Source organism: Rhinoraja longicauda, chromosome 3 (genome assembly GCF_053455715.1).
Source record: "Rhinoraja longicauda isolate Sanriku21f chromosome 3, sRhiLon1.1, whole genome shotgun sequence".
Taxonomy (NCBI): domain Eukaryota; kingdom Metazoa; phylum Chordata; class Chondrichthyes; order Rajiformes; family Arhynchobatidae; genus Rhinoraja; species Rhinoraja longicauda.
Window position 1 is genome coordinate 52,595,247 of NC_135955.1, and position 24,520 is coordinate 52,619,766.

Sequence of the window (24,520 nt, forward strand, 5' to 3'; positions counted from 1 at the left end):
TGCCTTAGGGACTCCAACTCCAGATTTTTCTTGAGGTTTACTCCTGGAGCCTTTTCCATGACTGGATATGGCCACAAGGCTGTGGAGGTTTTAGATCAGAGTTTTCCCTCTCCTAGATGGACTGCCTTCCCAGGCTGACAAGTCTCGTCTGCCCGAGGCTCATGGGGGCGGGAGCATCTATCTTCCCGTCTATAGCATCTGCCCACTGCAGCCTTCATCCGCCTTCCTAGCCGTTGTGACGCTCCACTAAAGTCAGCCATCATCCTCCGCCTGTTTCAGGTGTTGAGGTCTTGGTTGGATTTCTCTTTGTTAGGGACCTCTCCCTCGACCTTACCACTATGGGTGACCCTACCAGGAGCATAGCTCCTGACAGCATTGCTCTCAGGATCTCAGGATCTCAGGACCACACAAGCTTCTCCACCACGACAAGGTGACAATCCACGGAGATGCAGATAACAGTAAGATCATGATAACATTAGGGAAAGAAGAAAGGAAATTTATGAGGTAGTTGACAGATCTGAGAAATTTTAGTGAGGAGTTATTAGGTTGGCATGGAAACAATAGGCCAAATTGGCTCCTTGTTATAACTTATTTGATAAACAATTAAATTAACATTTTGAAGTGTGCACCTGGCAAATGAGGCCTCCTGCTGGGAGCTTGGAGTCAGAAAATTATCCCTGTAGACATTTATTTCTCCATTGTCTCAACAGATGACACTGTAATTTTTTTAATGAGAAGTAACAAGGCATCAGGAACATTTTCCTGTCATGGATTTCACAGTTGTTCGAAGTTAATTGAAATCAATGCCAATATGAATTTAATTCCCTTTGGTGTTTTTATAATATCAGTGCACAGGTGCTCAGATAAGTTTATTGTCATCTACACCAGGGTGCAATGAAATACTCTGTTCATGTTAAGCACATAAAACAAATATTATACATACGGCAATAATAAATACAACCATAAATATTACGTGTGCAAAACATTCGTTTTTGGTGGAAGACTTTTGTACAAAAAGGGTACAAGAAAGGAGTAGTAAAAAATAATTTTAAAGTACAATAATAGAATAACTGAATGAAGGTTAAGAATAAGAGTACATGGACCTCCATAATATTTGGGACAAAGACCCATCATTTATTTATTTTCCTCTGTAGTCCACAATTTGAGATTTGTAATAGAAGAATCACATGTGGTTAAAGTGCACATTGTCAGATTTTAATAAAGGCCATTTTTATACAGTTTGGTTTCACCATTTAGAAATTACAGCAGTGTTTATACATAGTCCCCCCATTTCAGGGCACCATAATGTTTGGGACACAGCAATGTAATGTAAATGAAAGTAGTCATGTTTAGTATTTTGTTGCATATCCTTTGTATGCAATGACTGCGTGAAGTCTGCGATTCACGGACATCACCAGTTGCTGGGTGTCTTCTCTGCTGATGCTCTGCCAGGCCTGTATTGCAGCCATCTTTAGCTTATGCTTGTTTTGGGAGCTAGTCCCCTTCAGTTTTCTCTTCAGCATATAAAAGGCATGCTCAATTGGGTTCAGATTGGGTGATTGACTTGGCCAGTCAAGAATTGACCATTTTTTAGCTTTGAAAAACTCCTTTGTTGCTTTAGCAGTATGTTTGGGATCATTGTCTTGCTGTAGAATGAACCACCGACCAATGAGTTTTGAGGCATTTGTTTGAACGAGCAGATAGGATGTGTCTATATACTTCAGAATTCACTATGCTACTACTATCAGCAGTTGTATCATCAATGAAGATAAGTGAGCCAGTACCTTCAGCAGCCATACATGCCTAGGCCATAACACCCCCACCACTGTGTTTCACAGATGAGGTGGCATGCACTGGATCTTGGGGAGTTCCTTCTCTCCTCCATACTTTGCTCTTGCCATCACTCTGATATAAGTTAATCTTCCTCTCATCTGTCCACAAGACCTTTTTCCAGAACTGTGGTTGCTCTTTTAAGTACTTCTTGGCAAACTGTAACCTGGCCATCCTATTTTTGCAGCTAACCAGTGGTTTGCATCTTGTAGTGTAGCCTCTGTATTTCTGTTCACAAAGTCTTCTGCGAACAGTGGTTATTGACAAATCCGCACCTGACTCCTGAAGAGTGTTTCTGATCTGTCGGACAGGTGTTTTAGGATTTTGTTTTAATTATTGAGAGAATTCTTCTGTCATCAGCTGTCTTCCTTGGCCTGCCAGTCCCTTTGCTATTAGTAAGCTCACCAATGCTCTCTTTCTTCTTAATGATGTTCCAAACAGTTGCTTTTGGTAAGCCTAAGGCGTGGCTGACGTCTCTAAAAGTTTTATTCTTGTTTCTCAGTCTCATAATGGCTTCTTTGACTTTCATTGGCACAACTTTGGTCCTCATGTTGATAAACAGCAATAAAAATTTCCAAAGGTCATGGAAAGACTGGAGGAAAGACGAGGTGCTGAGAACTTCTTATACCTGCATTAAAGAGGCAATTAAACACACCTGAGCAATTACAAATGCCTGTGAAGCCATGTGTCCCAAACATTATGGTACCATGAAATGGGGGGGAGGGGGGGAATGGCTGATCATTCTCAATCAGTACCCCGTTCCTGCCTTCTCCCCATACCCCCTGACTCTGCTATCCTTAAGAGCTCTATCTAGCTCTCTCTTGGACGCATTCAGAGAATTGGCCTCCACTGCCTTCTGAGTTGGAGTCACTCACACCTGTAGCTCCCTTTCCCACATTACCCACAAAGGCAATTTAATTTGTGAAAATATTCCTGATCTGTACTTTGCAAAGCCTTCCCACCAAAAATGCCATGCCACACCACAGAAGTGTCTTGACAGCTCACTAAATCATCCCGACAGTCTTATTGCAGTTTGCTGAAATTGTCCAAATACTTTGAATGTCTGTGGATGTAATGAATACTCAAAAACATTTAAAAATGAAAACAATTATATATTAATCACATTACCATAAAATTACAAATATTTATTTATTAACAATTATTAAAAGTTAAATTAATTAAAACACCTATAAGATTCAAAAATCAAATCAAATACATTTACATTAATCAGCCACTCAATTAACTTTAAAAATGCAAATTACCTGAAACTTGCCTATCTCGGTGCAATTCCCTCTACTCAAGATAATGGAGTCACTGTACTTCTGCTGAGTCTAACCTTGGACAGCTTCAAAATACCGATTTTGCCAGCTTTACTGCTCGGAAGCTAAAGGAAGGTAATATTCTACTGCTGTTCCTCTGCATCCTCACTAAAAAAAAGTTGCACACTACCATGTCAACTGATGCAAGACTATTATTAATATGCAAGAAAGGATTCAATTTACCACCACTGTCGCACCAAATCTGAAATCTGATTAAAAAAATGACCACTGACCTTGAATCCCTTGCAGGATTTAGGGAGGAGGGGGGGGGGGGGGGGGGGGGTTAAATTCATCTCTACAAATGCTGGGTAATATCATTACAGTAACTTACAATGGATTTGTTTTGCTAGTAAAATTGAACGGGCACTCTCAAATACAATGGTTCCACCTTCACAGTGCTCCTTTGTTGACAATGCATAGAGAAGTTCAGATGCTGTAATGTTTTACTAAGTATCATAATTATTAAAACATCTGAAATGTTGTCTAGGACCATGATATGTGATTAACAGTGCCAACTACTGTTTCTCAGCAGTGTTGTACAAAGTGTAAAATGCAATGAGCAAAGAAATCACTGATGAAGGGTTAATAAATATTCCTTCCTCATATTGTCCTTTGTGTCCTGCTCCTGCACTGTTGGCTGAACAACAGAAAGTCTCTTCTCGCCATACTGTACATCATAGAGTTGTCAACATGATTTTTCCAATAGATTTGGAGGATATTACAAAGTATTGATATATTTTAATCTGCAAGTAGTTCATCAAAAGCACCTAAATATGATTTGCGCGAGCCTCACCGGACTAATCCTTGAGTTAAGCTCCTGCATTAATATTTGTTAATGACATTTGTCTATCAAATATTGCCCTTAAATTAGGCTGCCTGAATGGAAGAGAAGAATATGACATAGGCTGCTGAAAACCACTGTTTGTATATTAATTGGTAGGGAATCAATCACAGGCTTGTCAAATATGCTGCCAGAACTAGGGACGTGACTGTACAACTGCAAATATCACTCTGCATCATTAAGAGGTTAATCATATGTTTAATAAAAAAATAGCCTTGCTCTGCTAAAAGATAAAATGAACAACATTTGATTGAATCACTCAGTCAGGTGTGACTTGCATTACTAACAACTTTTATTGAGAGATTATTGCTCAGGTTGTCTAATACACTAAGTGGTGGGATTTTGTACGTAAATAAGAGGCCTGTGTGTCAACAAAACTGGAAATAAGTCTTCATCGATGTGCTTCTGATGAGTGGCAATTGTTAATGTAAAGAGGATCAGTTTGAGCCAGGTTTCTCCTCAGCTCTTATGAATTTGATCCTGAGGGGCGAATAAAGGGAGAGGATGGAAAGTCAACGTAGTGACCCAGAAAAATATTATAGAGTAAGAGGATGATTCTGGTTTATCACAATCACACGTAAAGTTAAGTGAAAAAACATACTTAACTCTTTAGTGGCAAACCAGTGAATTCTTGAATGACTACTGGTTAGATCAGATTATAATTGAAAGACACCAGCAGACATGGTGTCAATATTGGTACAAGTCACAATGAAATACATTCAAGGGGTCCAACTAACTTTAAGTAGATCTCAGAGGTGTTTAAATATCATCCAGTCCATTTTAGGGCTAGATATATTTCAGGCATTCTTGAACAACTGCAAGGAACAGGATTGAACGGTTTGCTTTGCTTTTCCCCCGAACAGCAGCATCAAGGTCCAGTTTCTGCTTCTAATCAGTAACTCAGAGACTCAGGCAAAACCCATTTCCTTAGGACACATGATATCTGGTCTTGGTTTTCTGATATTTATGATATAATTGTGGGGATGTTATAAGAATGTTATTGTGCTTGTCTTTGTTCCATGAATCAAGTATCTTCTAAATTCACGCAGAATTCCAAATTTGGAAGAATCACTATGGTTTGGTGAAGATGACAAGGTAACAGAACATGCCTATTATAACAGTATTCCAGGGAAAGTCCCTCCTCCTGGTGGGTTTATTGATGCCCGACTTAGAGAAGTTCATCAGCCAGGGTTGAATCAGATTCTGCCTGCACATCCTTTTGATGCTAACCAGGTTGGTGCATTTACTTATTTGACTGTGAGATCATTTTAGCTTTAATATTTAAAACTGATATTTGATTGCTGAAACATGCCCAAAGAATAAGATGATTAATGCTTGAATTTAAGATTTAAAAAGCTCTCAATAAAATGCAATATGTTCAAGTAACTTCTGCATATTCTGGACCCGGCAGAGTGATGGGAGTGGCGGCCAATGAGGGGGGGGGGGTGTTCCGGGCCGACGAGCTGCCACTAACTCACCCACTCCACCCCCCCCTCAACTCCCCACCTCCCCTCCCCCTCACCCACTCACCCACTCCATCCCCCCTCAACCCCCCATTATCCCTCACCCGCTCCCCCTCCCCTCTCCCCCTCCCCCCCCCCCCCCCCCCGACGAGAGGACGAGCTGCGTTTTCGACGTCAGTCCACGCTTGCGCAGTTGGGGCGACCTACAATATTTCGCAAATGGCAGCGACCCGTAGCGAGGCGCAGCTCGCATCTGGCCACGTGAGGGGGATGGAGTGGGTGAGTGGGGGGGGGGAGCAGAGGGAGATAAACGGTGGTTGAGGGGAGATGGAGTGGGTGAGTGGGGGGGAGGAGGGGAAGTGGGGGAGGGGAGGGTGCTAGACCAGAAGAGGTTTGGGGAGTTGAGGGGAGATGGTGAGGGTGGGTGAGGGGAGGGGGGGATAAGGGGGGTTGGGGAGGGATCAAGTGCGTGAGTGGGGGGGGGGGTGAGGGGAGGAGGTGGGAATAAGGGGGTTGAAGGGGGATGGAGTGTGTAAGAGGGGGTGAGGGGGACGGGAGGGGAGGGGCAGAGCAGGGGGGAGAGGGAGTGGGGGAGGAGGGTGCTGGACCAATGCAGGAGAGGTTTGGGGCCAATATGGAGGAGGGGACTGCTGAGCCCACGAGCTGCCGCTAACTTTAATAGATGTGCTCCCCTTTGCCCGCCGGGAGGACCGGCTCCCAACCCGGCATGCCCCACACCTGACCTTCCTCCCATGGGGCAGAGGATCCAACAAGATGTCCGTCGCCGCCCTTCTCTGCCATTCGCCGACGATCGCCGCCGTGCTGCAGGAGAGGCTTCGGGTCCACGACTCGCTCTGGCTGCAGCACTGGCGGCATGGGGCCAAGGTGAATGGCTCCCTCTCCCCTTCCCTGTCCCCCCTCGCCCACCCATGGCCCCAGGGGACACTCCCCACCCGGCAACAGGCTTCGTCGGTTGGAGTGGGTTGCCAGACCCGCAGGATCGTCAGTTGGAGGAGGGTTGCCCCAGGAAAGGCCCACAGGAGAGATTTGGACCCAACGGGTCCACCTCAGTCTAGTATTTTTATAAAGTCACAATTGTATTTGCATCTGTAGCTGCTGATGGTGGTTCATTTCAGAGACAGACAACCCTCTGAGTGAAAAAGTTGCCCCTGAGCTCTCTCTTAACTTTCTCCCCTCTCACCTTAATCCTGTGCCCTCTGGTAAAGTTTCTCCGTGATAATTTTAGTTTTGTTTAGTTTAGAGTTACAGTGTGGAAACAGGCCCTTCGGCCCATTGAGCCTGCACCGACCAGCGATCGCCACAAATTAACAGTACCCTACACCCACTAATGACAATTTTACATTTATACCAAGCCAATTAACCTACAAACCTGTACGTCTTTGGAGTGTGGGAGGAAACCAAAGATCTCGGAGAAAACCCACGTAGGTCACAGGGAGAACGTACAAACTCTGTACAGACAGCACCGGTAGACAGGATCGAACCCAGGTCTCTGGCGTTGTAAGGCTGTAGCTTTACCTCTACGCCACCATTCCGCCCGTAATATTACCAATGATCTGTCGTAGACCAACCACATTGATGCAACAGTCAAAAAAGCACATCAATGCCGCTAGTTTCAAAGGAGTCTGTGGAAATTTGGCATGTTTCCAATGACTCTTACAAACGTCTACAGATGCACCTTAAAAGTATACAGTCAGGTTGCATCATAGTTTGGTTTGAACCAGTTCTGCGCAAGACAGCAAGAAATTGCAGAGGTGTAGATGTAGCCCAGTCCATCACACAGACCAGACTTCCCACCATTGACCCCATCTACACAATTGTGCTGTCTCAGAAAAACGTACAAAATAACATAAGCACTTGGTCAGGCCCTGGAAATTTATCCACCTTACTATGTTTTAAAGCCACCTATATTGTTTCTTTGGTAATTCATATCTGATCTAAAACTTCTCAACTCCTATGCCTCAACTCCTTAGCTTCCATGACCTTCTCCTCTGTTTATTTAATATTTCTCCATCTCCTGTGTCTCTATGCAAAAATAACCATGCAGATCTTTCCCAAGCCTTGCTCTTACTCTTAATATACATGCAGAATCTTTTAGACTTTTCTTTTTCCTTGCCATCCAACTCCATTTCATGTCCTCTTTTTGCCCTCTTAATTGCTTTCATGTTCTCCAACACTTCTTGTACTCTGGGGAGAAAATTTTGGGGTAAAATGTAGGAATCATTGAAACTAAATGAAAGGTGACAGAATCAAATTTAGAAAGCTAGTAGAATATTTCAGAGAGATTGGAATGCAACAGTGGAAGTTATGTTGCAATTATATAAAACGCTGGTTAATTCCCACTTGCAAACATCATTCCAAATAGAGAAATGTTTGCATTCTTTTAATCTTTCTTGCTCTGTTATTTTAGGCTTGGAACCCTTAGTGTTGAACAATTTTACTTTGTTACTGTAGCCAGTGTTGACCATAGGACAAGATCAAAGCTACTATCAAGGCAAGCGCCTGGGCGAGGATCACAGTGAAGACTGGAGGCATGCGCTCGGCAGATCTGGTAAATAAATAACACTTCAAAAAATGGCTAGTCACTTGGTGCATGTGCAACAAAAGCTAGTAAATATAATGCAAAACAATCCTCCAGTTAGGCAGCTTTCAAGATATTCTTATTGATGATGGGATCAGAGTACATCCGTGTCACTTCCTCATTCAGCAAATGAATTTCCTTTAGCTCTCCATGGAAGTGTTCATTTGTAAATACACCATGTAAATACACCATGTGATGTTGTAAATTGTGCTAAAATACATCAATTCATCTCCGAATTATTGGGAGAAACTGCCTTGTCTGACTTTCATTTTTGCTCTGAAAACACAAGATAACCTTTCATCAACAGAGCTGGTGCATATTGTGAAAATATGAAAACAACACAATAGGATGTCACTTGATCCATCATATCTGTGCTGGCTTTTTGCAAGAGTCATCTTTGCTAACCCTACAACTAGTTTCTCTTCATACCCTTGTATTTTACTGTAATTCGTCTTTATCCTATTTCCTCTAAACTGACCTCTATGGCAAGGCATTTCATACTTATGCAACCCTCTGTATAAAAAAAATACTCCTAACAGGTATTCGCATTTTCTCCAAAGCCGTTTTCATTTTTTAAATCTTGCTGTATCATCTAGATTAAAATGTTTTCTAAACGCTGTATCAAAACATATATCAAAAATATGGCAAAGAAATAGTTAATAAATCTTACCTTTGCCTTCACATAGAAACATGTCCAGTATTTCATGTTTTTATTGAAGTCTTGCTTTACTCGCCCATTTCCATCAACATAATTTATACTTTATGTTGTCTGCGGCTCTAATGCCTTTACTGGAATGTTTAAAACTGGAAGTAGTACACCAGCTGTGGATTAACAAATATTTTGGTTACATTTTACTTTATTTCTGCTGTACCTGCTAATTCTGTTTAATATTATTGAGCGATTGTACAGTAAGAATATGTTTTTTTATACAGTGTCTTTAACTTAGATATTTCCAAGAATACTAAGACTCTGATGTGCATGCATTTTAAACCAAAGATGATTGTTAAAATGAATGACCAAAATCTTGGTGAGAAGGGTAAATTTCAGGCAGAGTTTTGAAACCAAGGACGTGTTGCAAAGACAGGGTGGATTTAAATGAAAAATCCTTCCACCAGTGGGACAACAGGATGACAAAGACCAGGATTACAGTTCCAGATTTCTAGTGCAGCTATCGAAAGTTATAGGTTTTCATGAAAGAGCAGTCCATGAAGAAATTAAACAAGAAGAACAAGAGGCAAGATGAGAATGACTTATTTATGCATTAGTTTATGTTCTGAGAATACATTGTCTGAAAGGGTAGAGCAAACATATAGTTTTCAAAAGGAAATTAAACCATGTGAAATGTAAAATTATCACAGAACTATGGGAAAAAAGCATAGGAGAGGATGTTTTTATTTCTTCACTATTGGGGTTGTGGGTATCACTGACAAAGTCAGCATGCATTATCAATCTCTAGAAACCTGTGAGGAGATGGTGGTAAAGGACTTTCTTCATCTGATGCAGACCTCTGATGCAGAACCCAACCATGAAGTTGGGGAGAGAGTTAGGCACACAATACATTTCCATGTCAAAATGGTGAGTGAGTTCAAAGGGAACCTCAAGGTGTGATATTCCTCACTGCCAGAAACCATTGGTCTTCTTGGTATTAGAGTTTGCTATTAAAGTAGCATATGAGTAACTGCAATACATATTGTAGATGGTATACCCTGCAGCCACACTGTACTGTTGGTGAAGGGAATGAATGAATGTTTAGGGTGGATGGCATGGCAATCAAATTAGTTGTTTTGTCCTCAATGGTATTGAGCTTCTTGGATTTTCTTAGAGTTGCACTCATCGAGACTAGTGGAGGATATTCCATCACACTCTGCTTTCAGGTGGTGGAATGGATTTAGTATGTCAGGAGATGAGTCATTACCTCTGAACTGCTCTTGTAGACACAACATTTATGTGTTTGGCTCAATTAAGCTTCTGGTCAATGATAGGCACACAGATGTTGATCACAGGGAGTTCAGCAATGTTAAGATTCTCAGATATGTGGTTTGACTTTCTCTTGGCCATTGCCTGGCACTTGTGTAGTGTGAATGATACTTGCCACATCGGCCCATGCCTAAATGTTGTCTGAGTTTTAAAGCTTGTAAGCATGGACTGTTTCTTTTTCTGAGGAGTTCTGAATGGAATCGATTTTTTGATGCCACACTCATCCCTTGCTATCATGTGAAGACATTCTTGCCTCACCTCTGGAAATTAGGTCTTTGGTCTATGCTTGGACATGGTGATGATGAGGTCTTCAGTCGGGTGGTTCTGCTGAAACTCAAATGGTTGTTAAGCAGTTTATTAATGCGTAAATGCTGCGTAATAATACCGTTAATGACACCTTTCATACTTTGATGACGAAGAGGAGATTGATTGGGTTGTTTGTTACATGGCTAGATTTAATCTTGATAAATAAAGAACATTTTCAAATATGATGTGGCAGAGGACACGTTCTGTGCTATAATATCATATATCATATCATATATATATACAGCCGGAAACAGGCCTTTTCGGCCCACCAAGTCCGTGCCGCCCAGCGATCCCCGTACATTAACACTATCCTACACCCACTAGGGACAATTTTTACATTTACCCAGCCAATTAACCTACATACCTGTATTGTATGGTTTATCTATGTAGAATATCACAAGTATGACTGTGTTATTTGATATTTTAATTGTGGAAACATACGCTCAAACAGCAGGATTACACAACCTGACCTGCATAATCAATGCCATTAGTCATTCCTGTGTTCCCTGTGAGTGTGTCTTCCCTGCTAAGTGTAATATTTGGTGGAATCTGACCTCACACAGCTCAGCATTAATTGTGATATGAATGTTGGCCTTCATAACAAGAGGAGTTGAGTATAGGAGCAAAGAGGTCCTTCTACAGTTGTACCGGGCCCTGGTGAGACCGCACCTGGAGTACTGTGTGCAGTTTTGGTCTCCAAATTTGAGGAAGGATATTCTTGCTATGGAGGGCGTGCAGCGTAGGTTCACTAGGTTGATTCCCGGAATGGCGGGACTGTCGTATGTTGAAAGGCTGGAGCGATTGGGCTTGTATACACTGGAATTTAGAAGGATGAGGGGGGATCTTATTGAAACATATAAGATAATTAGGGGATTGGACACATTAGAGGCAGGAAACATGTTCCCAATGTTGGGGGAGTCCAGAACAAGGGGCCACAGTTTAAGAATAAGGGGTAGGCCATTTAGAACGGAGATGAGGAAGAACCTTTTCAGTCAGAGAGGGTGGTTTAGGTGTGGAATTCTCTGCCTCAGAAGGTAGTGGAGGCCAGTTTGTTGGATGCTTTCAAGAGAGAGCTGGATAGAGCTCTTAAGGATAGCGGAGTGAGGGGGTATGGGGAGAAGGCAGGAACGGGGTACTGATTGAGAGTGATCAGCCATGATCGCATTGAATGGCGGTGCTGGCTCGAAGGGCTGAATGGCCTACTCCTGCACCTATTGTCTATTGTCTATTGTCTAATAAGAAAGTTATGGTATTTGGCATTTACATTTATAAATCTTTGAAACTCATTCCACAATGATAATTTTCCGATATGTATTTAAGTATTTGTCAGGAATTTCAATGTACATTTCTTAATTGTACTTTCTTTCTTTCTAATTTGCAAGTGCCTTTAATCTTTGTTCGCAGATGAGCTGCTGGGTTATTGTATCCGTTTAAATGGACTAATTAGAATCACAAGAATCTGTGGACGCTGGAATTTTGAGAAAAGCATAAAGTGCTGGGAGAACTCAGCGGGTTAGGCAGTGAACTGTGGAGGGAATGGGAAGATAACGTTTAGGGCCAGACACTTCCTCAATCTTAAGAAGGGCCCCCGACTTGAAACGTCATCTGTCTATTCCCTCCACTAATGCTGTCTGATCCATTAAGTTCCTCTAGCAACTAGTGTTTAGACTACTAATTGGTACTAACTGTTACCAGAAACAAAGCAAAGTGTTGTGTACCTTCATTCTAAGATGGGAAACCTGATGCTTGAATTGGGCTGATAGAAAATTGCAGGCACAATATTTCACATTTTCTTCAGGGCAAAGATGTTATTTTTTTTGTTTTCAGTCTGGTTGATAACCTTTTTTTTCCCCTCATGGAAGTATAAATTGTGTTACATTCCTCATATACCTGGGGTGGATATATGGACCGAGTTGCCAGAGGAGGTAGTTGAGGCAGGTAGTATAACAACATTTTAAAAACATTTGGATAGGTACGGATAGGAAATGTCTTTAGAGGGATAAGGGGCAAACCTGGGCAGGTGGGACCAGTGTAGATGGGGAATGTTGATTGGCGTGGGTAAATTGGGCTCTAGGCCTTTTTCCATGCTGTATGACTCTATACATTTTCAGAAAATAGAGGTCAATAATAGATCAAGCTGATTAGAAGCTGACAAAATATTCCGGAGTGTTCCATGGCACCATCAGAGTTTCTTTTCTGATATTAGCGCAGCGGTAGAGTTGCTGCTTTACAGCGAATGCAGCGCCGGAGACTCAGGTTCGATCCTGACTACGGGTGCTGCACTGTAAGGAGTTTGTACATTCTCCCCCTGACCTGCGTGGGTTTTCTCCGAGATCTTCGGTTTCCTCCCACACTCCAAAGACGTACAGGTATGTAGGTTAATTGGCTGGGTAAATGTAAAAATTGTCCCTAGTGGGTGTAGGATAGTGTTAATGTACGGGGATCGCTGGGCGGCACGGACTTGGTGGGCCGAAAAGGCCTGTTTCCGGCTGTATATATATGATATGATATGATATGAAGTCTAGGAAGTGCTCATCACTTTTGTAATGTTTTGTTTTGATAGAAGTTATATCACCTAGAAACCATGGATGACAGACTCTTTTCCAAATTGTAGCTGCCTCTTAGACATGCCCATAGTCTCAGTCTTCCACATTATTTAACTTCTGCCTCCTTGCATTACTGTAATGGCTTAGACCTCCTTTACTTTCCTTCCTTGAAATCTATAGGATCTTCCGGTGATTTATATGTTCAGCCTGAGATGAGACTCCACATACCCAAAAGTGGAGAAGCTCCAACATATGTTAACACTCAACATTTAGATCTGAAGGCCCTGGCAACATTGCAGATAGATCCCAGCTTCAGCACGGAGATCAGCGAGTCATCAAACAACAGTGAAGATTGCTCAATAAAAGATGTCTTTGATATGAGTAAGTATAGATTTTATTCTCTTTCCATTCCCAGACGTTTTAAGAATGATTGTCAGAAACATGGGCACTCCAGTGCTCCCTAGAGATTATTTTAAAAATCTCTATTTGGACAGCTTGTGATAATCAACAACAGATGTTTGCTCAATAAATCCACCATAATTCTGTAATGTTTATTCTCCTTTCACTGTAAACTTTGGCCCACCTTTAGACCAGAAAATACCAGAATTAAGCATTAGTCGATGCTTATTTCAGAAATAAATAATGTCCGGTTAGTGCATATAAAGATTTTATTTTGTATTATTGTAGTTGATGTCAAATTAAAGGATGTGAAAGGCAGTTTAACAGCTGTAATCAGAGACAAATATTCATGTGTTGCTTTGAGTATCAATCACTATTTTGATGGGAATGCAGAAGCCGTTAGAGTAAGATTTGTTAATATTTAGAGTCAGTCTTAAAAAACACATAAAAATTCTGTTACCAAGTCCCCAAGTTGTTAGATATTCTAATTATCCCCTGTAATGTTTTTAGAAGTAAAAGCATATCATTTCAAGTTTGTTGTCCACCCACCACGTATCAAAGAGAATGGAGTAAATAGAAAGCACAATCAGCAGGTGCATAATTATCATTTCAAGGCGTTAACAAATAGTTCCTGGTCGTTCAAAAAACCATTGAACTAACCTGTTCTTATTGAAGACGTTTTATTACTAAATGTTTTCATGTGTCAAAAGGAGTGTGAGCAGGGTCACAGCTGTCATGAGCACAATGGGCCAAACGGCCTCCTCCTGTGCCAAAAATACCTATGGTTCTGTAGTTATGGGCGCAAGTGGACTGATCCCAAATAGTCTTGCTACACAGGGCCCCAAACTATCATAATCCAGCTCTAGTAGAAACCATCAGTGCCGTTTCAGCTTTGTGTAGGTTCAAGGTCACTGGTAATGAAGAATATTTGAACTAACAAGTGTTAATAAAGGTGGATGCACCTTTTAGATGTTTAGAGATACAACATGGAAACAGGCCCTTCGGCCCACTGAGTCCATGCCGACCATCGATCACCTGTTCACTCTGGTTCTATGTTACCCACTTTTGCATTCACTTTCTGCACACTAGCAGCAATTTACAAATAACCTATAATCCCGCTCATCTTTGGGATGTGGGAGGAAACTGGAGCACCCGGAGGAAACCCATGTGGTCACAGATAGAATGTACAAATTTTATACAGACAACACCTGAGGTCAGGATTGATCCAGGGTCTCTGGTGCTGTGAGGCAGCGGCTTTTCAGCTGTGCCACAGTGGCGCCCTCTTCTTCTCATTATTAATTTTTCAATATTTTGTTGCTCCTTGCCCTGAGAGGTGATAATCTGACACCTAGAATCCGTGCAATCCTCTAGCAAAAATATTCACACAATCCTATTGGGATTTCCAAGATTTAGACCCAGCAATGTTGAAGGAGTTGTGAAATATCCAGGTCAGAAAGGTGTACAACTTACAGGGAAACCTGCAGATGGCGCTCTTGTCATGCACTTGCCACCCTTGTTCTTAGTCTAAGTCAGCGGTCTCCAATCTGTGGCCCGCGGGCCTGCCACGTGATTTTATCCGGCCCGCAGCAGGCACGTTCCATGCTGCGGGTTCTGTGGAAGCGTGGGAACTTTTTTTTTAGTGGCCTGTATGAATGGTGGTTTATTGTCACATGTGCACTGCACAGTGGAAATATTTTTGCATAGATCACACGTGCACGAGTCACCACCATATTTTGGCGCTCTTTACAAAAAGTCCAAAGTCGACGGGCTTTGCCAGTCGAGTCCAGTGCATCCAGGCGAGCCCCAGGCTGCTGCAGGCCCTCCTCTGTTGCCCTCGACTGGCAAAGCCCGTCGATCGACGTCCCTCTCCTCGTCCAACCAACCGCCTGTGTCCTGGGGGAAACGCCTTCTGCAGCCGACCTGGCAGGCGCTGGAGGCATTACCCCTCCCCTACTGGCTCACTCATCATGTCCGTCGCCGCCAGCGGCTCCCTCCTCCTCGGTTCAGGGCCGATCTCGGCAGTTTACAAACTTACACGTCAGGTAGGCTATCAAGTTGAGGGCTTGTATGCAGCTGCCAACTTAATAATAATTTTAAATTTGAATGATTTCTTAGCGGAGTTCCCACCCGTGAGTCACTGCAATGGTGACACACATGTGGTCACTCCACCATTATATCATATGATATTTCTATACTGTCTGCATGCCTACTGGTGGTCACTGTATTTTTTCTGTTTTATAAATAATTGTATACCTACGGAATATATATATTCCAATATTTCAAGCTCTTTTAAAAATTTGAATATTATTTATTTGTTGCCATATAAACCCCATTAAATTTATAAAACTGACATTTCTTTATTTTGTCCTATGGTCTGCAAATATGTGCCAAATATATAATGTAGCCCTCGTGCTGAAAAGTTTGGAGGCCCCTGGTCTAAGTGATTGGCAGGTGCTGTCAAAGTAGCCAGGTGAAGAAGTGCAGTACATTTTGTAGATGGGACTGCACATTAGTGGGGAAGCAATGAATACTCAAGGTGTTTTGAGTATTCAAAGTGTCCTGGGTAATGCTGAGTTTCAGCACTGCCACCGGAGCAGTATATCCAGGCATTTAATGAGTTTTGGATCACACTCCTGGCTTGTGCTTTGTTGATTATGGAAAGGTTTGGGGTGTCAACAGGTGACACTGCAAATACTCAGCCTCTGACCTCTGGCTTGTAGCCAAAGTAGTGGGCAGATTGGCTATTTCTGGAACCTGTATTTAGTACAATATCTAGGATGATGCCTGGTCACGTAGCTTCTGCTGTATTCTGAACTGTCAGCCATGTCTTGATATCACAACAATTGAATTAAAATTGGTTGAAGACTGCCCTCTGTGAGAGTAGGGATGTCAGGAGGAGGCTACGATTGATCACCTATCGCTGCTTGGACTCCAGAAGTCTGACCTAATCCATGCATTGCAAGATCATTTAACTGTCTAACACATGGGTTTGCTGGTTATTAGTCATGAAATATATTCCCTAAGATCCATAAACAGAACTGCCCTGACAGAGCCATTGTTTCTGCCTGCTTTTGTCCCACTGAACTCGTCTCTTCATATTTTGACTTCATCCTGTCTCCCCTTGTTCGGTCCCATCCTATGCACATTCTAATGCCCTCCACTATTTTGACCAAATTCCAATTCCCTGGTCCCAACAGGCCTCATCATCGTCATGGACGTACATTCTCTATATTGATATATACTGATTTATTATTATCACGTGTACGGAAATACAGTGTAAAGCTTTGTTTCACATGCTATCCAGCAAGTCATACCATACATCAAAGTCGTGGGTGAGCAAAAAAGAAACAGAATGCAGAATATGGTGTTTCAGCTACAGAGATAATGCAAATTAAAAAGTGCAAGAGACCAAGAATTCCATTTCTCATTAAGAAGATTTTAGGGCCCTCCACTTCTTCAGGAAGAAAGACTCAACTAGTTTCACTCCTCCATCACTCTCACCTACCTGGCAGAACGTTGTCTTACCCTCAACAACTTCCCAACTTCGATTCCTCCTGCTTTGGGTATCTCCATGATCTATCTAAATAAGTTTCAATCTACTGTATTCTGCCATTTTATAAAATAAAATGGTTTCCATCATATGCTTCTTTATAATATCTGCTTTCAAATAGATTAATCAGGAAGTTGGTCAAGAAAGTTTGCAAAAAGCAAGAATTGCAGGGATATTCAAACCTCAGTGTGGTTAATTTCTTGCTCAAGTGCAGAAGAACTGCTGGCCTCCACAGTGTATACACGTGGAGAATTGTGATGAAGATTGAGAAATTGCTTGAGCCCTGTTTGGTTTTGAAATTTGAACAGAAGCAGTTAAATTAAAAACATCACTAACTTTAATCTGCAAAAACACAGTTTCATGGAGAATGTGCCTGTTCATGTTCATAGCCCAACTTGCAAATCAAGCTTGCATAAATCAGAAGCAGATATCATAGTGGAGGTTTTAGAGATATTTGGTTGAAGGTGGCTAGAGAAGTAATATTTTAGAGCAAATCATCTCTTGATTCACAGAGGAGAGCCAAGTCTAGCAATGGCAGCTAAATCTCAGTAGGTGGGAAGGAAGAGGTTGGGATAGGAATGAATGGTTGTTTTGGCAGAGGCAAGGGACGACCCAACGCCTTCCAGTTCAATGGAGAAATGCTGCCAGCTGAGATATGATTGATGCTAGACACAAAAAGCTGGAGTAACTCAGCGGGACAGTTAGCATCTCTGGAGAGAAGGAATGGGTGACGTTTCAGGTCGAAACCCTTCTTCAGACTGGTTAGGGATAAGGGATGTGGAGAGATAAAGAACAATGATTGAAAGATATGCAAAAAAGTAATGATGATAAAGGGAACAGGCCATTGTTAGCTGTTTGTTGGGTGACAATGAGAAGCTCGTGCGACTTGGGTGGGGGAGGGATAGAGACAGAGGGAATGCCGGGGCTACTTGAAGTGAGAGAAATCAATATTCATACCACTGGGCTGTAAGCTGCCCAAGCAAAATATGAGATGCTGTTCCTCCAATTTGCATTTAGCCTCACTCTGACAAAGGAGGAGACCTATTACAGAAAAGTCTGTGTAGGAATGGGAAGGAGAATTAAAGTCTTCAGCAACCGGAAGATCAGGTAGGTTCAGGCTACAAACAGTTAATAATTCCCTGTTTCCTTTATCATCGTTACTTTTTGCATATCTTTCATTCATTGTTCTTTATCTCTCCACATCACTGTCTATACCTCTCGTTTCCCTTATCCCTAATCAGTCTGAAGAAGGGTCTCGACCCGAAAAGTCACCCATTCCTTCTCTCCAGAGATGCTGCCTGTCCCGCTGAGTTACTCTAGCTTTTTGTGTCTATCTTCGGTTTAAACCAGCATCTGCAGTTCCTTCTTACACAAATGATTGATGCTAATTTGATTGCTGACAATCGTGAGAACGACATTAAAGTACAATGGCTCCCAAATGGATGTGTGGACAGAGTGAAGGTATAATTCAAGCTCCAGATCTGCAGCTATTTTCATACATTTTTTTCCTGTCTCTGCCTTTTGCAATTATCAAGACAAAATGAGTGCTGCATTTCAGAGTTTCTGTGATGCACTATTTACTAAATATTACAGCATTACATTTATCAGCTCTGCCTATTAAACCACTGTGCTCTTATCTGGTGTCTAGGATTGCTAAATCGCTGTTTAAAGGTGGAAAGAATTTAGGGCAAACAAAAGGTATTACAAAAACTCATGTAATATCTTTATTCTAAATAATCTTTCAATTTTTCTTGGCTGCTGATTCATTGATCTTTGTGGTTCTGTTGTGCGACTCCCATTTTATCCTCTCCCCATTCTTCAAACCAAAATCTCAATTGGTTTTTTTTAAGAAGAGGAAGAGCATGAGAAGGAGGATAAGTTGCTTGGGCAACATTAGAGGTTTTGAGCCATATAAGGTTTTTAAGGAATCAATTACTCACTTAGTTCTCCGTTTTATTCTAGTTCCTGTATACCATTGTAGGGTGAAGCACAGTAATAAGGTTCAGAAAGGAAACATAGGAAACATTCATGATTAAAGCTACGATTTCATAGAAGTTGATGTTCACGCGAAGAATCTGGACACGAGAAGCTCTCCTAAATAAGCAAATTATTTGTCTCAGGAACAGTAATTGGGGGATAAATATTATAAAATCATCAGACATAACTGTCTTGCTCATTTTGCAAAATCATGTCAAGGGACTTTTGCTTTCGTAAGAAGAAGCAGACAGAATATTGCTTTGGAAACCTCATTCAACTGATGTAGAACTTCCTCTATTTTGCATTATGGTAACAGCTGACATCCTTGTATTCCAGAGTTAGGCAAACCCAAAGCCTACCAGTTCAATGCAACAAATGTTACCTGCTGAGATATGGTCGATGCTAGTTTAATTGGTGATGATAATAAGAAAGACACTAAACTGCAATGACTCTTCAATCAGAAAAATCACTGCAGAGAGGCTAGATGAAATATCTCTTCAATATATCTCTTTCGATAACACACATTCAGCTTTCAATCCTAAAAAGGTCAAATGCATTCTGTTTATTGAACTATCTTTTGTAAGGTTGCTGTGTTTTAGTTCATCTCCAGATAGCCAAAGTAGTCCTGGTTAATGTGAAAAAGTGCTCATTGATTGAGGTAACTGTCCAAAGGAGAATCTAATGATATGTTTCTGACTTGTTTCCACTGTAACAGAACCATTTGAAGATGCCTTGAAGTATCAAAGTTGTGAACAGCTCTCCATCAAGACTTCACCTGTCCCAAGTGACAATCCTCATTTATCCAGGACAGTCACAGATGCAATGAAAGCATGTCTTGAGGAAGAGCCATGGTATCATGGGGAAATGAGCAGAAAGGATGCAGAGGAGCTTCTGTCAACTGATGGTGATTTCCTTGTTAGAAAAAGTACAACTAATCCTGGATCCTATGTATTAACTGGCATGCATAATGGCCAGGCTAAACATCTCCTCCTGGTAGATCCCAATGGAATTGTAAGTAATTGTAAAACTTATTAAAAATTAACACTGTCATATCCTCACACGTTTGGATAAATAGTTTTGTTCCAGTTATTTGGAATGTCCTTCTGGAGATTTTTTTATGATAAAACAAAGTAGAGATGTTGAAGGCTAGTTACTTAATGATAATAATAAATCCGATCCAGAATCAATATGTCTAATAATGGTGGGGCATATCTGGAGATCCAGTGTTACATTCTTTGTTAGTATGCAGCAAGATGAATTGGACAAGCTGTTTTGTAGCAGACATTATAGAGTTCAGGGAGTATGGATGGCCAAGTATGCAATAGAGTGGCAGTGAGCAGCAGCAGTATCATGTGCTGTGATTCTCCTGATTGTCCAGCTTTATCTACAAAGTTAAGATATTTCTGGCCTGATTTCAATAACACATCACCAAAAACTAGTAACATTCAAACACAGGAAATTACTGTGTCATATTCTGAATCACATACCTTTTATAAGGTTTGATATTCACATTAATATAATTTCCAATATCACTTACGTCTCTGTTATAAGGAGCAACCATATATAATTCAACACACATCTACCAAACTGAAGGCACTTTGCATTCAAGATTTTCTGCAACAATATCAGTTTCTCTTTTATGAAATGGACACATTAACAATTTTTGCAAATAAATAATTAGTGCTCATTAAGATTAGCATAGAAATATTCTGAACATAAGCTCTTTGATTTGAAGGGTATCTCCTCCAATATTCATCTTTCTTGATTGCATCATAATAATGTTCACAATTCTAAAAGTATTTAATTGACTACAAAGAACTTTGCGATTTTAACATGAGAAATGCTTCTTCAGAAATATAAGCCCCTTCCTCTTCATTAGACAGTCAAATTTATTATTTTGTGATTTCCATTTAATGGTGTTAAACTATCTCAATATATCATTCTGTTTCCACATTTAAAGCTATATTTAACCACCATCAACTCAAAAGTTTCCCCCCTCCCAATCTCCTGTTAATTCTTTGGGAGTTTGAAACACCTTTCAACATTCTCAGATGACATGCTTGACTTAGAGTTTATTATGTAGGCTCTTTAGTTTTCTTTAATATTTTCAATAAATAAATGAGTTTTTAAAAAATTAGGCAGTGGCACAGCGGTAGAGTTGCTGCCATACAGCACCAACGACTTAGGTTCAGTGCTGTCTACAGGTGCTGTCTGTATGGAGTTGGTACATTCTCCCTGTGACCACCCGAGTTATTTCCAAGTACTCAGGATTTCTCCCACATTCCAAAGCCATGCAGAATTCATGTAGGTTAATTGGCTTCTGTAAACTGTCTCTAGTGTCCTGGATGGAACTACTGTATGGGTGATCATTGGTCGGCGCAGACTCGGTGGGCCGAATGGTGAGTAGGGTGGGCCTAAAATTGTTGTGCTATCGTGTACCGTTTTGGCTGTCTTTCGAGAACAAATATATCCACATACCCACAAACCCACAAACCCACATACCCACAAACCCACAAACCCACAAACAAGATGAGAGTTTTAGTAATAAATAGATATTAGAGGTATTCTGCATTTGGCTCCAATAATACTGGCCAGGATTTACATGATGCAAGCAATAAATATTCTACATGTAAACACATATTCCCGACGGGCTTTAGTATCTTAATTACTGTAAAATCTGATCTTTTAGGATTATATTTTCCCAACAATCCTCATTATGGCTAGACAATAGACAATAGACAATAGGTGCAGGAGAAGGCCATTCGGCCCTTCGAGCCAGCACCGCCATTCAATGTGATCATGGCTGATCATTCACAATCAGTACCCCGTTCCTGCCTTCTCCCCATACCCCCTGACTCCATTATTTTTAAGAGCTCTATCTAGCTCTCTCTTGAAAGTCCAAACCTTAAATAAAACTGCCAGTAAACTTGTATGTTTCACTCTGTCTATGGTTTCTCCCTTTGTTCCAGCACACAAGAAAATAGGAGCAGGTATAGGTCACTGGGCCACTCAAGCTTGCTTTGCCATTCAGCAGCATTATGGCCGAGCTACTCTCGACTTTAAATAAATTACCTACCTCTACTTCAAATATGTGTAATGAGCTAGCCTCCATAACTCGCAGGAATAGAGAGTTCCAGAAACTTGCCATTATCTACAAGAAGAAAGTTCTGCATAACAATTGCATAGTTGTTCAGTGAACTATTATTAAGATTGTTGCATGCTGCATGAAAATAAGTCAATTTTTCATTTACCAAAAAGCTTTAAACAGAATTAAACAAAAAGTCGTAATCATTCAAGTTCAAGATGTTCTTTTTTTCGGAAATGACTAGGAAATGCAATGATGCATATCTGCACTAACATTTTCACATTTGTGTGTTCTTAAAGGTTCGGACAAAAGATCACGTGTTTGAAAGCATTAGCCACCTTATCTACCATCACCGTGACAACAATTTGCCAATAGTCTCATCTGGAAGTGAACTGTGCCTGAAGCAATCGGTTGAGAAAACACAATGATTGCTAGAGCCAGTCATGTGATTTTAATAATCTGGTGGAAATTCTTATTCTCTGGCTGTTATTTAATGGAAAAAAGGAGGGATCTTTAGATCTTGTGATAAGTGTTTGATTTATGTGAAATGATGTTGTCTGGTTCAGAAGAAGTGGATGTTTTACTTGAATTCATATTGCAGAAGATTGGATTGGCCAAAAGATGTGTGAAGGTGTTTTATGTTTCAACTTGAACCAATATATTTCTAAGAGATATTGAATCCTTTACTATTGTACAGATTAAATGCTGACATCTAGCAGTCATGATGAAGAAAATATATTTTATGATTTTTTTCTTGATCTCTTCAAATGGAACATTTTACAAAAGAAGCACAATATTTAAACTGTTTAAAGGAAGACATATAACTGAAATGACTTTAATTGCAGCTACTATTTTAAAGAACTACAGTCTTTTAGAAAAATAATCCAAAAGTTATGTGGTGATGAACCTGAAATTGATGGTGTAGTTTATTTTGTCCTTACAAATTGTAAGTGAAATCCTATTTATGTTGTATTTATGTGAACGTTATATGAATGTGATGTTTTTATCTAAATAATTAAGAACACATGAGAACCATAATAACAAAGTGTCTGCCACTGCTAAGTGGTTATTACATGGATTTTTCACTTTGAATGGTTTTCATTTATCTGCAGACTATTTTAATTTTTTTGAGGCACCAAATGCTTTTGCACAGAGATAAAACTGATATTGGTATGAAACCAACATAGTGTACATTTTAAATACAGCTGACGATAAATGATTCTATAGTTAATATTTTATTGATGAGGCAATTTATCTGGCATATTGTGTAAATGAATGCAGATAACATGCTGTTTTCTCAGAGATTTAAATATAATATAATTGTTATTTAAAAACAATTCTTAAATTTGTATAATTACTTTGTTCTGTGAGTTGAATGAATAGCTATGTTACAGTTTTTCTCATGATTGTGAACTGTAGGTAACAGAATATTTTGATGTAATAGATGCCAAACAATTTTCAAGATAATTGCATAGCAGCAAATCGTACTAGCTTATTAAAGGTAACATAAAATACGCACAAAGCCTGCGGTAGATTAGTTCTTTATTTAAATCAATTGGAAGGTTAAAAATTTAAGAAAAGTGCTGAAACTCGTGGTTGTTATTGGTTGAGATGGCTTTTCTCATGATATTACTATACCAAATAAACAGCTACCAATCATGGACTCTCTGATAAGTAGAAGAAATCATCGACTAAACTGCCATCAAGCTTAGCACAAACATGAAATTAATGCACAGTATCCGATATATACAAGTTGTCTTCATATGTAACTCTTATAATACTAGTTGTGCTAACAGCATAGAGTTCATTTTTATTCAGCAGATTGAAGGTTAATACGACGTTTTTAAGACATCCAAAACAGTTGCTGAAGATAAGAAAATTATTTTTCATAGATTCATTCAGGCAACACTAAATTTCTAGCTGTGCTATGAAAAATGTGCCTTTTGATCAGATAGTAATGCGTATCTCAAAGGCTGCTGTTTTGAATATAAATGAATTGCAACATTTTTTCCCAAACTATGTTTACATTTGTATCTGTTGTTTATTACAAAAATTGTATGACTGTTGGCAATAAAACAACAATTATGGGGTAATTTGGTTTTTCTTTATAAAATTCATGTTAAAAAGACTTCATTCATATTTTTTTTCTCAGAAACCATTATTATCCATAATAGAATCATAACAAAGCAATGGCCATGGAGTAAAAAAGATTAAAAAAACACATGAATGGTAGAAATTCAAAATAACACTAAAAGTAGTTGGGAATGTGGTGTATCTATTTCACCTCCTGTCTTTTGTAATCTTTGGCCATAGAATATAGCGACATATTTGGCTGATGATTGGCCAATGATGATTTGTGTCCAATTTGGCAAGTTATGCCTATGCACATGTATGAAATGTGAGTTCCACCACAGATTGTCCCCATACTACTGAGATTTCGTGAGATAATCTATTACTGCGGGTTAATTTCTGATGTATTTCTACGGATGATTGGTTTGAATGAACCATTGTTGGTGCTGCCAAATTTCTTAAGAGTTTGTACAATTGACAATGAATATTGTATCAGGAGGACAAGGAGATTGTGTTGATTCTGCTGTACTTGATTGCTGCCAGACATGGTACCTATG

General features: G+C 40.2%; 1 protein-coding gene across 6 annotated transcripts in view; it reads left to right on the forward strand.

Annotated features, from left to right (window-relative positions):
* Nucleotides 1–23,976, forward strand: part of shc3 (SHC (Src homology 2 domain containing) transforming protein 3) — a 104,131-nt gene extending 80,155 nt beyond the window's left edge. For 5 of the 6 annotated variants that reach the window (XM_078396128.1, XM_078396127.1, XM_078396126.1 and 2 more), the window contains 5 exons: nt 5,040–5,223; nt 7,926–8,022; nt 13,063–13,263; nt 19,524–19,819; nt 22,193–23,976. In XM_078396128.1, coding sequence (XP_078252254.1) covers nt 5,040–5,223; nt 7,926–8,022; nt 13,063–13,263; nt 19,524–19,819; nt 22,193–22,321 — 907 coding nt within the window. In that variant the 3' untranslated portion in view covers nt 22,322–23,976. The remainder of the gene's footprint in view (nt 1–5,039; nt 5,224–7,925; nt 8,023–13,062; nt 13,264–19,523; nt 19,820–22,192) is intronic. The other variant, XM_078396125.1, reaches the window with a different exon arrangement.
* Nucleotides 23,977–24,520: the final 544 nt, after the last annotated feature.